This window comes from Vigna unguiculata, chromosome 11 (genome assembly GCF_004118075.2).
Source record: "Vigna unguiculata cultivar IT97K-499-35 chromosome 11, ASM411807v1, whole genome shotgun sequence".
Lineage (NCBI taxonomy): Eukaryota > Viridiplantae > Streptophyta > Magnoliopsida > Fabales > Fabaceae > Vigna > Vigna unguiculata.
This window is the reverse complement of record NC_040289.1, coordinates 29,236,592-29,249,980: the sequence shown is the minus strand read 5'-3', so window position 1 is coordinate 29,249,980 and position 13,389 is coordinate 29,236,592. Positions and strand designations below refer to the sequence as shown.

General features: G+C 32.5%; 1 protein-coding gene across 1 annotated transcript; it reads right to left on the bottom strand.

Annotated features, from left to right (window-relative positions):
• Nucleotides 1–7,382: 7,382 nt before the first annotated feature.
• On the bottom strand, nucleotides 7,383–8,000 carry LOC114170337 (protein DMP7). Its single transcript, XM_028055815.1, has one exon. It carries the CDS (start codon nucleotides 7,998–8,000, stop codon nucleotides 7,383–7,385), a length of 618 nt encoding a protein of 205 aa, XP_027911616.1.
• Between the last annotated feature and the right edge of the window lie 5,389 nt (nucleotides 8,001–13,389).

Genomic DNA, 13,389 nt, shown 5'->3' with positions numbered 1-13,389 from the left:
TTTAGCGACCGAAAGTTCAGTAGCTAAACTGATCTCCAATACTTCAAAGTAACCAAATTTTTAGTGATTGATTAGCGACCACAATTTCGGTGGCTATTTAGCACCCGATTGTCAAATCAGTGGCTATTTGCTTTGCGACAAGGGTTTCGCTACTATTTATTTTTGGTGTATAGAAGTGTTTACAACCGATTTTATCCATTTAGCAACCGATTTCGCCAGTGGCTAAAATGCTTTTTTCTTGTAGTGCAAACTATATTGTGTATTAGGTTTCTTAATCTAAGTCTGATTCATATAATTTGTTACACCGTCTCTAATGCATTAGATCTTATATGAAACTTATGATTTTCTTCTTTCACTCCATTATCTTCTATGTAGGTTTCAACTATGTAGTATGCTCAATTGAGGAGTCCAATAACATGAACACCATGACTATAGATGAATTGCAAAGTAGTCTATTGATGCATAAGCAGCGAATGGCATGCTCAGTTGAAGAAGAGCAGGTTATGCAAACAATATTTGATGGAAGAGGAAGAGGAAGAGGGAGGGCAAGAGGAGCCTTCTAAGGCAGAGGAAGAGGGAGATAAACATTTAACAAAAAAGAGGTTGAATGTTTCAAATGCCATAGACTTGGACATTTTCAATATGAATATCCAATGTGGGAGAAGAAAGCAAATTATAAGGAAGAACATGAGGAAGAAATCTTACTAGTGGTTCTCGCGGAGAACAAAGAAGGAAAGAAAATTGAGTGGTTCTTGGACTCAAGATGCAGCAATCACATGAGTGGCCACAAGGGGTGGTTCTTAGAGTTAGATGAGAATTTTAGAGGCAAACTAAAGCTGGGAAATGATACTCATATAAATGTAATGGGGAAATGGAGCATTCGAATGAAAGTGAATGGAATGTGTATTATGTTCCTGAACTGAAAAATAATTTATTGAGCATAGGACAACTTCAGGAAAAAGGGTTGAGCATCAAAGGTCAAAGGAACACTTGCACTATTGCACACCACGAGAAAGGAGTACTATGTGAAATCCCAATGAATGCTAGCAGGATGTTTGTATTTATAGCAACCATGGGAACATATACGTGTCTCCAGATGAATGCAGAAAACAATTCTCAACTTTGGCACCATACGCTCGAACACTTAACCTATTATAGAGGCACTAGTGCAAATTTGACATTTTACTTCGCTTTATAGGCCTCAGTTGCAGCTGAACCAAAGCCTATAAGGAGGCAGTGGCATTTTTGCAATTTTCGTCCAACTTTTGGCCCCGGTTCCAACAGAACTGAAGCATATAAGGCAGCGTCAGTTTTCAAATTTTCAAAAATGCCATCAACATCAGGCTTTTGGACTCGGGTCTTTAAGGACCAAAGCAATAAATTGGGCTTTTGGCCCCGGGTGAAACTGAACCGAAGCATATAAGGCAGCATCAGCTTTCAAATTTTCAAAAATGCCATCAGCAACAGGCTTTTGCCCTCAGGTCTTTAAGGACTGAGGCAATAAGGGTTATTAAAATTCCCAATTTGCGAGTCCTAACTACTATTCATCGTCTCCCCCAACTCTTTTCTCTCTGCGCGAATTTCTCCGCTCTGCCACCATCACCACGCTCTGCCTCCGTCGCCAACCAGCATCCTCCGTCAATAGTCGTGCGTCATCGCCTCCGTCGCGTTGTTCAAGTTCACCGATTGCAAATCATCTCCCGCCGCGGGTGAGTTTGAAAACTCTACGCGAACTTCGCTGCCACCACCACCACGCTCCGCCTTCCGTCGCCGCACAGCATCCGCCATCAACCGTGATGCGTAGTCGATTAAATCTTTGTCTTTTGCTTCCGATGAGTTCGAAAAATTGGTTTCCCCTCGCCCCACAACGTAAGTGAATGAGATTATCCATGTCCATGCTTTTGTATTAGATTTTAATGCAATTTTATGCTACAGGTCACCCTTCTTGTAGGGGCTTTGGAACTTTAAGTGGTTTGGTTCTGGAAGTCCAGGACTGTTTGCTGCTAGGTTATATTTGAGTGAGTTTTCTCTTTGATTATTTGCTTTTATCTTGTCGATTATCATCTTGGGACTTCATATTGGTCTCTTTTGATTTATAAGAATGTAAAGTTTTTATATGGGAAATTAAATTTTGATTGATCTCATTGTGTGCTTTTGTATTTGTGCAGAAACTTTCCTTCAAGTTTGGCTAATTTGTCAAAAATGGATGTTGTTATTAAGGATGGAAATGCAAAGATTACTGCAAACTTGACATTATTAAACTCAGTACACTTCTGAGTTGCAATTTTTTATGCACGTACAAATCTTAATTTGGAATTCACGAAGTGTTGATAGCTTCAGGTGTAATTTTCTTCATATAATTTAAATTTTTCACCCTTTCCAATTTTCATGCGCCAGTTATCCAGAAAAGCTAAGTTTAGATCATGACATACGAATGGTTTTATTTCACATCTTAAACACTCGCATAACAGCCCTTTGGCCTTTAAGTGTGGACAATGCGTAGGCCTACCTACCTTGTGCTGAAATTTAACATTTTATAAGCAGAATGTAGACAGAAAATATAGATTCTAGACCATTTATATTTTAAGGTTTTGCGGAAGGCATGAACAGTGAACAACTGCATTATATTCTCTGATATGAGTGTTATTCCATTGTAGCCATTTTTAGTATATGCATGATGCTAAATGGTTCATTCCTATTCCTATACTAGAGAGTGGGGCATGCACTAGTGACCTGTCAATCAAAGTATAAAAGCTAGATTTGCTTGTTTATGGGAAAAGGAAAAATAGCAACAGAAGAATTGGAGAAACGATCTTGGTTGCAATTATAATTAAAAAAAACACCATATTAGGCCTCGGTTCATACCAGAACCGAGGCCAAAAGGTGATCGAATTTTTAAAAAAATTAAAAATAAATTGCACATATGGCTTCGGTTAGGCTTGAACCGAAGTAGAAAGCTGGGGATATATGGCTTCGGTTCACGACCGAGGCCAAAAGCGTTCCCCTTTTGGCCTCGCCCCAATATGCTTCGGAACCGGTGCAGAATATTAAAAATAACCGCTGCCAAAGCCCCTTCCTGCACTGGTGAGGAGGATAATTTTGCTCAAAAGAGTTTGAGGAGTTTTGAAAAAATCAAGGGATAAAAAGGGAACTAATTGTTGCCTATAGTCCCCAGCCGAACGGGGTTGTTGAAATGAAAAACATAACCATCATGCATATGGTTCACACTATGCTGCTTGGAAGACATGTTCCAAAAATCTTTTGGCAAGAAGCTGCAAAATGGTGTGTATATATTCTGAATAGAAGCCCTACATCAGTAGAACAAGACAAGACTCTAGAGGAAGCATGGAGTGGAATAAAACCATTTGTTGACTACTTTCGTCTTTTCGGTTGCCTAGCTCATGTCCACACACCAGACTAACAACGAGTTAAGCTCTATAACAAGAGTAGACTGTGTGTTCTGTTTGGAGTTAGTGATGAATCCAAGGCATACAAAACTATTTGATCCAATCAACAAGAAAATATTAATCAGCAAGGATGTTGTATTTGAAGAAAACATAAGTTGGAGGTAGGAGTAGAGTGAAGCAGAAAGTCACCAAGCAATTGTTGAAGGAGAAGAACAAAGCATTGATTCACAATCTAAATTAGAGGAGGAGCAATCAAAATCACAAGTTGCGGGAACATACACCAGAAACAAATCTTGCACACCAACATGTGAGATCCCAAATAAAGGGAGGGTGAGAAGAAATAGGAGAAAACTAGTGTGGATGGCAGACTATGAAGAAGGGGGAAGCATATATGATGACAACATACTAGTGCTATGCTAGCAACTGAAACTGATCCAGTTACTTTGAAGAAGCAGTTAAAAGTAAGAAGTGGCACGAGGCAATGGTGAAAGAGGTGAAGGCTATAAAGAAAAAAGAAACTTGGGAGTTGACTCATGCTCCTAAAGACGTAAGACCGATTGGAGTAAAGTGATATAAAACTAAACTCAAGGAGAACGGTGAGATTGACAAGTTTAAAGCAATGTTAGTAAAAAAAGGCTATGCACAACACTATGGAGTGGATTACACAGAGGTGTTTGCATCAGTGGCCAAATTAGATACTATTCACATAATCCTATCCATGGCAGCACAAAATGGGTGGTTTATATTCCAACTAGATGTGAAAAGTGCATTCCTCCATGGAGAACTGAAGGAGGAAATATATGTTCAAAAACCAGTTGGATTCATATGAAAGGGACAGGAAGGAAAGGTATATAAATTGAAGCAGGCACTCTATAGGCTCAAATAAGCACCAAGAGCATGGTATAACAAAATAGAAGCATATTTCTTACAGAATGGCTTTGAAAGATGTTTTTGTGAACACATTTTGTTCACAAAGTCAGCAAAGGATGGTGAAATTCTTATTGTGAGTCTATATGTGGATGATTTAATTTACACCAACAATGATAAAGGTATGTGTGATGAGTTTAAGGAGTCTATTATGTCAATTTTTTATATGACTGACTTGGGGAAGATGAAGTATTTTCTGGGAATTGAAGTTTTGTAGAATACACATGGTATCTTCATATGTCAAAGAAAATATGCATAGGAAGTATTGGCTCGATTTAATATGATGGAGTGCGATGCAGTAAAGAATTATATTGTCCCAGGAATGAAGTTATCTAGAATTGACGCATCACCTAAAGCAGATGCCACACTCTACAAACAAGTAGTTCGAAGCCTTATGTACCTAATTGCAACCAGACCTGACTTGATGTATGTGGTCAGCCTAATTAGTAGATTCATGGAGAACCCTTCAGATTCATTGGAATGTTGTCAAACGATTCCTACGGTATGTATGTAAAGGGGACTATGGAGCTGGGGATACTCTACAAGAAAAGAGAATATATCACTTTAGTGGCCTATATAGATAATGATTATGCAGATGATGTAAACGATAGAAAGAACACATCATGATTTGTTTTTTCGTTAGGAACTGTTGCAGTTTCATGGTCATCTAAGAAACAACCAATAGTGACATTATCGACTACAAAGTCAGAATACATATATGTCGCTTCATGTGCATGTCAATGTATTTTGAGACCATTGGTTTCAAAAGACAAAAGCATATTCTAATTCTATGTGACATCAATTTAGGTATTAAGTTGTCTGGAAATCCTGTATTTCATGGTAGAAGCAAACACATTGATGTTAGATTTCATTTCTTAAGAAATCTTGTCAAAGAAGGAAGAATCAAGTTAAGTCAATGCAACACCCAAAACCAAATAGCAGATATAATGACTAAACCACTCAAGCTGGAACAGTTTGTGAAGATCAAGAGTATGCTCGACATGATTGCACCGTCCGAAGTAAACTAAAGCCTTTGGGCATTTAGTTTAAGGGAGGGATTATTAAAAGATTTTTTATGAAATTTTATATGTTGTTTTTATTTAACTAACCTATTTGTTAGGAAAGTGGCCATTAGTTTTGACATAATGGGAGAGCAGGGGCGGACCATCATAGGGACAAGGGGGAGCCAAGGCTCCCCCAAAATTTTTTGGATTTTTTTATATATATTTATATATATATATATATATATATATATATATATATATATATATATATATATATATATATATATATATATATATATATATATATTTTGAATTATAATTATATATTATTTATTAAGTTTATATTATGAAAAATAATAATAAAAAATAAAATAACAAATGTAATGAAAACATTGATTTATAAAAGAGATTAGGGTTTTGTTTTTGCTATAAATTTTTTCTACCATGTAAGTTATTATGAAAGTGTATGAGGGCGACAAAAATATGAAGAGATAGATTGGAAACAGAGGTTGGAGAACACATCGATTGAGATTGAAATATACATTTATAGATGATCTCTAACATATCAAGCTTAATATCTTATAATGATTTATGTATGTTAGATTTATGATTCTTCTTAGGATGTTTATCCAAATTAGTATAAACCTTAATTATGATTTTAGGGATTCTTTTATGAAATTAGTATGAAACCTACTTATAATTTTTTCCAAATTAGTATAATATTTAATTATGAAATTTAGGGATTTTGTGTTTTCCTGCCTATGGTAAATTTTATAAAGTTTTGAATCTATACAGGAGAGATGATAAATTTATATTAGAAAGATTATAGTAAAGAGTAAAAAAATTAATTCTTTTTTTTTTTAAAGGAGTAAAGTTTTGTGATAAAGGTGAGAAAAAAAATTGCATCTACGTTGAGAAATTTCATGAGAACTAAAAACTCAAGACAGTGAAAAACAAATCTCTAAAGTTCCTAAAGTTACCTATAATGAATTTAAAAATTCATTAGAACGCAATCCGAGAAAAGTATCTTCAAATTTCACAATACTCACCAAATAAAATTGATGAGGTACGAAGGACTTATCTAAAATGATATTCATGGTTTGGTATTATGATATAATAACGAATGATAGTCATATTTTTCTGAATTTTATTATTATGTGTGTTTGTTTTAAATAGAAAAAATAAAAAAAGAAAATGAAGAGTTTTTTTAACTAATATATATATATATATATATATATATATATATATATATATATATATATATATATATATATAATATAATATAATATAATTTGGCACTCCCAAATTTTTTCTTCAAGTTCCGCCACTGTGGGAGAGTGTAGTTTTCCCTTAGTTTTCGATCTATTTAACATTGTAATTTGATGAAATCATTAACATAAATTCTAAATTACATTAAGAAAGCGTTTTACTTTACAAGAATTGTGTCCACGTGGTAGAGCAATGACGACAATAAGCTTAGATCTAAGCGATGATAGAGAAAAATACACCTAATAGAAGTGCATGGGATGTACATCTAGGGTGAGCTAAAGAGGGAGAAAATAACAAATATAAGAAAAAATATATTTTTTAAAAATATTTAAATTATTAACATAAATTAAAAATAAAAGATAATAGTATCCCTCTATTCTATCAAACAATGGTTGCGTTACTAATTAGTAGTTTTTGGGTTACTAAATTTTTTATCAGTTAGATATATTTCCAGCTGTTTTAATAACTCCATTTAAAAAATGATATAAGTCAGAACTAACTCTATTTTTTTAGAATACGTACCCTGAACACAAATTCAGACATGTTCTTGGTCAACAACTAATTAAGATGACTGAATATTTTCAAAAGGCCTGAATCATACGTGAGGCAAATTGATTTAAATCCCATTTTATCTGGGTTTTAACCGATCTCACCAGTTACACATTGAGCGATTGTTGAAACTAAAGTGAGAAATTTGTTATTCATGTTGCAAAGAAGAAGAAAAACCATTATGAGAATTACAGAAAAGCATGGTTAAAGAATGAAGAAGATGATACTAATTACGAGAGAGAGGGAAACCAATCCCATGTCTTTGGGTAGGGAATGCAACAAAGAAAAGGCTACACACAGTGCCAATCCCAACAGGCAAAATCATGAGAAGCTCCTTGGTTTCCTCAGAAGGCTTTGGAGCAAAACAACTCACCACACTTCCATCAAAGAGTGCAATGGCCAAGAAAACCAATATTGACATAAACGCATGCAAGAAATCAATGAACCTTAGCCTATACTTTTGTGCCTCTTCTGCAGGAAGTTTCACTGATGCATCCATAACCCAAATCCCATTCGCTGATGCCACCCCATATCTCACCTTCCCCCTCTCATCCCTGAAGCTGTCAGTGAAGGAAAGAACAAAGCATGAGATGCTGCAAAGGCTCAACAGAACAATGGTCATGACTTTGTTTGAAACGGTTTTGCATTGCCCTTGGTGTGTGAAAAGTGGTGACAGGGTTTGGAATATTAGCACTGTTCCTGTTGGAAGAAGCTTCGACAAATGTGCTGTGCCTTTGAATGCCTTTCTCATCGTTTTTTGTGCTGGGGTTTTCGGAGTTTTCTCTGCTACAACGTTTTCCAAAAGGGGTTGTAGATTTTGTAGATTACTCACATGAACATCCATATCTTAGGTTTTTTCTTCAATCTAAAGCTCAGAGGTTTTGTCAGTTTATGATTTTCGGAATTTTGCCTTTGTTAAATACAATTGAGCTATGTTGGTTCAGTTTTGTCTTGAGGTTGTGGCAACGTGGTTTTGTTATGACATGAACTAATGTTCTTTTTGGGTGTATCTTTGGTTCAGTAACTGGTGCGTGGAACTGGATGTTACATGGTGAATAAATAGGTTACATGTTTGGCAATGAAGAAAGAGGTTACATAAATAAGTAATTAAGAAGTTTTTATGGTTTTGTTTGGTTTTGGTGAAATGGACATTCTTTTCTTAGAAGTGTTTTTGTGTTCCCTTTGATTTGTATAGTGAAATTGTTCTGGTATGGATTTTAACAGATACTTGAAAGTGGTTGCTTTGTTATTTTCTTTCTGATTTGAATATTAGAATCATGCCTTGCCTTGCTGCTACGATATAAAAAAATAAAAAAATAACTATTTTTAGTGTACGCATAACAAACTTCAACCAAATAAAAGCATAGAAAATTGGAATGTTTTAATTACTTAACTGGGCTTCCAAGAAATTGATACAATAGGATAATTTTTATTCATATTTATTATTTTTACCGGTATATATTTTTTATATTTATTTTTCTAAAATATTCAACTTTTACTTTCCAAAATGTTAAAATTTCAAAACATCATTGAAAAATACTTTTTTCTTCAATGTGTTAAATTTGTAATATTTCTTCAACGAAATTTTTTAATTGTTAAATATTTTAAAACTCGGAAAGTGTTTTCTAAAATGCTAAAGTTGGAACACAATTTCTGAAAAAAAATGGAAAAATTTAGATATAACCGATATGTATTTTTAAAACTTACTTCTAAAACGTACTTGTAAGAGAATTGTCAAAATTTTAAGGCTAATCACTTTATGAAAGAGTATATTAAAAAAAATGTAAAAGAAGTATAGTAATAAAATTGAGCGGTGTAAATAACAATTGTATAGCATGCGTGTCTCCAATAGCCTAATTGCAAAAGAATATGGACAATTGCTTCCTGCACCCATCTTTTTTTTTTTTTTTAATTTCATCTATGCCCTTATGAGTTTGAGACACCGACTTAGTTGGATTAGGTGTGTAGTGGTGTGGGTTATCCGAAAGCTTTGGTGATGGTGCTTGTCTTGGAAGGTGGTGGTGATTTGCGAAATTGAGTCAAGCTGTAGTTGGTCAGATTGTAATTTTAGTGGTGCGTAAATGGGTAAAATGATAAGGGTAACGTCGCCGGAAAAAAAAAATCCGAAATAAACTACCAAAAAACATGACACACAATTAGAACGGTCAAAAGAAGTGATTAAGTCTTATTTGACCCAATTCGACCACGAGTTGGTTATTTATGAGTCAAACTCATTTGTTAGCAAGCAAAAAATATTTTAAACTCGATCTGACTCACCACGGGTTGGTAAGTTAAATAGGATGGTTCACTCTTTCACTTAATTAAAAAAAATATTTTTTTTCTTTTAGTCTTAAAAAAAATTAAATTATAATTCTTATTAAAATATAAATAAACTTCAATACAATCTAAAACAATGTTAAACTCCAAATATAAACCAAAATCATAAAAATACAAAATACTAATGTGTTGACTAAAAAGAGCAATCTAATCCGACCCAAATACAAAGTCTAACTTAATAAAAAATACTAGTGTAATCCTTTATCTGCGGGTTGGCTTACCAACCCGGCTCACCACGGGTTCAACCCGGATACGTCGGGTTCTAGGTGGGTCGGGTTAAAAATTAACCTGTACTAAAATTTGTAAAAACATTTCAACCCAATCTGACTCAAACCCGTGGTGGGCTAGGTTAGCTCGCGGGTTCTAACCCATTTTGACAGCTCTACACACAATAGAGGTGGGAGGTGGTAAATTGTTTTCCGCATTTTTGTTTCTGAGAGTGGTAGTATACAGTTAGGCTAAATTATGTCTTTGGTCCCCATTCTTGTTCAAAAATATCGATTTGGTCCCTCTTTATAAGTCTCAATTAGGTCCTCATTTTGAAAAATGGTATTAATCATGTCCTTTTTGTTAAATTGGGTTAAATGGCATGAATGGAGCAGTGAGTTGACATGATGATGTATGCTTAAACAGTGATAGGGAAAATAAAATTCAAATAAATTACTAACGTGGAAACTTGTTTTCTAATAATTAAACGAGTGTGCCCATATACTTATGAGACACTCTAACAATACATATTAGAAGAATTTATTGATGCATTGATTAGATGAGTCTAGGAATACACATCACACAAGTCTTTCCATATACTTATTAGACGAGTATAGTAAAAAATATTACACGAGTCTAACAATACACATTGGACAAACTTTGGATACATAAATTAGAAAAGTATAAAAAAAAGATATTAGACAAGTCATTTCATATGTTGATTAGATGAGTTTACATATACTTTGATTAGATGAGTTGTCGATGAATTAATCAGACCAGTCTAGCAATGCACATTAGACAAATAATTCATATATTGATTGGATGAATATAACAATATACATTCGACAAGCTTTTTCATACACAGATTAGTCGAGTCTATTAATACACATTACACAAATATGTCCATTTGCTAATTAGATGGATCTTGTAATATACATTAGACGACTCTTTTCATATACTAATTAGACGAGTTTAATAATACACATTAGACGAATCTTAGCATACACTAATTAGACGAGTCTAACAATACACATTAGACAAGACTATAGATACACTAATTAGAAGAGTATAACAAAAAGATATTTGACGAGTCATTTCATACATTGATTAGATGAGTTTACGAATACTTTGATTAGATAAGTTGTTGATGAATTAATCAGACCAATCTAGCAATAGACATTAGACAACTCATTCATACATTAGACGAGTATAAGAATATACATTAGACAAGATTTTTCATAACAAATTTGACAAGTCTATTAATACATATTAGACTAGTATGTCCGTTCACTAATTAGATTAATCTTGCGATATAGACAAGTTTGTTCATACACTAATTAGACGAGTTTAGTAATACACATTAGATGAGTCTATCCATGCACTAATTAGACGAGTATTTTGTGCATAAAACATAAAACAAGTCATTTCTAGTATTAATTAGATGAGTCTAAGAATACACATCACGTGAGTCTGTCCACACATTGATTAAACAAGTCTTGCAACACAATTAGATGAGTTTGTCCATACACCAATTAAATGAGTCTAGCAATATACATTAGATGAGTTTATTTATACACATATTAAACGAGTTTATTAATAAATATTATACAACTTTATTCATTCTCATATTAGATGTGCCTTGCAATACACATTAGATGAGTTTGTCCATACACAATAAATGATTGCAACAATAAAATTTAGATTAGTGTGTTCATATACTGATTAAACGAGTCTAACATTAGATATTAGATGAAGTTGTTGACACACTCATTATACGAGTCTAACAATACACTGATTTGTATTTATAAAAAAAAAATTTGACATGTGGCATGTATTATTCATTGACGTTAACTATTTAAACAATATTAGTAAACATGACCAAATTGACCAAAAGTGACGAAAATGAAGATCTAATTGAACGCAAAACGAAAATAAAGATTAAATTGAAAAATACAACAAAAATATAGACCAAATATGTATTTATATATATATATATATATATATATATATATATATATATATATTTACAGTAACAAATATAAAAAACAATAATGACACTTAACGTAATGAATAAAACTCAATTATGTATAAAAACATCCGATTTTAAGATTTGGAAAAGGAACAAGAAAACAAAAGATAAAAAGAAAATGTCTAGAAAAAAGAAAAAGGTACAAACTTTGATAACTTTGTTTAGCAGATGACATCATAAAGGAATAATTGGTTGTCTCAATCTTTAGTCATACAGAATCATGTCCGTAGGATTAATTGTCTTTGTTGCAGGCACACTAATGTTTTAGGGCAGGTCACTCTTGTATATCAAAACATTTTTTGACCCTATTTTGTTTCATCCTTCTGCCTGAGAGTATTAAACCTTTTTTGACAGATAAATAAAGTTTATTAAACTCTTTCATCAAAGATGACAGAAAATGCTTTGTTTTTATGTGTGGAACTTTTTGGATATATTATATATGTATTAGGAGTACACATCAAAGAAACAAAAGCAGTAAATATTAAAAATGTATATTTTATCAAAATATGAAATTTAATCATACTTATTTTTAAAATAATTTAAAAAATCTGTATTTTTTATAATGTTAAAATGTTTTTTATGCAAGTATATATTAAGTTAAAATGTATAATTATGTCAGATTATTCAATTCATCATTGAAACACAAGGTAAAGTTTCAAAACAAGTAACCACACTCTGGGTATTTTCGATCTCAGCTAAAAAAAAAATTGTTGCACTTTTTTGCAATCCTATTACCATAAACAAACAACGACGAATACTTATGCACGGTTTTCTGACATTTTTCACATTTACTTCTTTAACTGTAATTTCTTTTTTGAAAGAAATTGAAACTAAATTATCACTCAAAACAGAAGGAACAAAGACATGGAACAAGAATGGCAAACATAAATCCATTTGACAAAGACACAAAAAGGAATAGTGCAAGAGAGAAATAAGCACAAAAAATATAAGATCATTAGCTATTTATCATATTAATTTTATTTGATGTAATTGAACTGAGATCATTATTAATTTTTAACTATGTATTGACATTTTTATATTTCTAATTTATCATTAATTGAATTCTTTTTACAACAAAATTAAGTAAATTTTTTTAGAAAAATGATATTCTTATTAATTTTATTAGTTTGTTTTGAAATATATAAAACTTCGACCATTATGGACGAGGGACGAGTCAGATTTTAAAATAGTTTTACTAAAACAAGCACACTTTCTCCATGAATAAATTAGTAGAAAAAATAATTAGATAAAAGTTAATATTTCATTGGAATTTGACTACTTCATGAATTCGAACATATCTCCAGCTAAAAAAGTCAATTTTTCTTTTTCAAAACTAAAGTGGGGAGGGATAAGATCACATAGTAACATATTAAAAGATTATACAATTATACTATATTCTAAGCATATGAAGTTTATTTTATTTTTTTAATTTGGACATGTTATTAAGAGTTTTCCCATAAAGAATCATTTGTGGGAACTTTAGACAAAATCAATAAAAGATTCACAAGATGAAAGGGGCCATACCTATTCTTTGAGGTATAATATTTCTAATTAAGTTTGCCCCAATTGCTTTGGCCCTTTTCTACTTATCCTTTGTCAAAATGTCAATCTTCGTTAAGAAGATTAAGAGAATCCAAAAGAATATATTAAATTTGGAACT

Excerpts from the sequence above, each read along its gene's own strand:
- LOC114170337 (XM_028055815.1), bottom strand. The coding sequence starts at position 8,000 with ATGGATGTTCATGTGAGTAATCTACAAAATCTACAACCCCTTTTGGAA.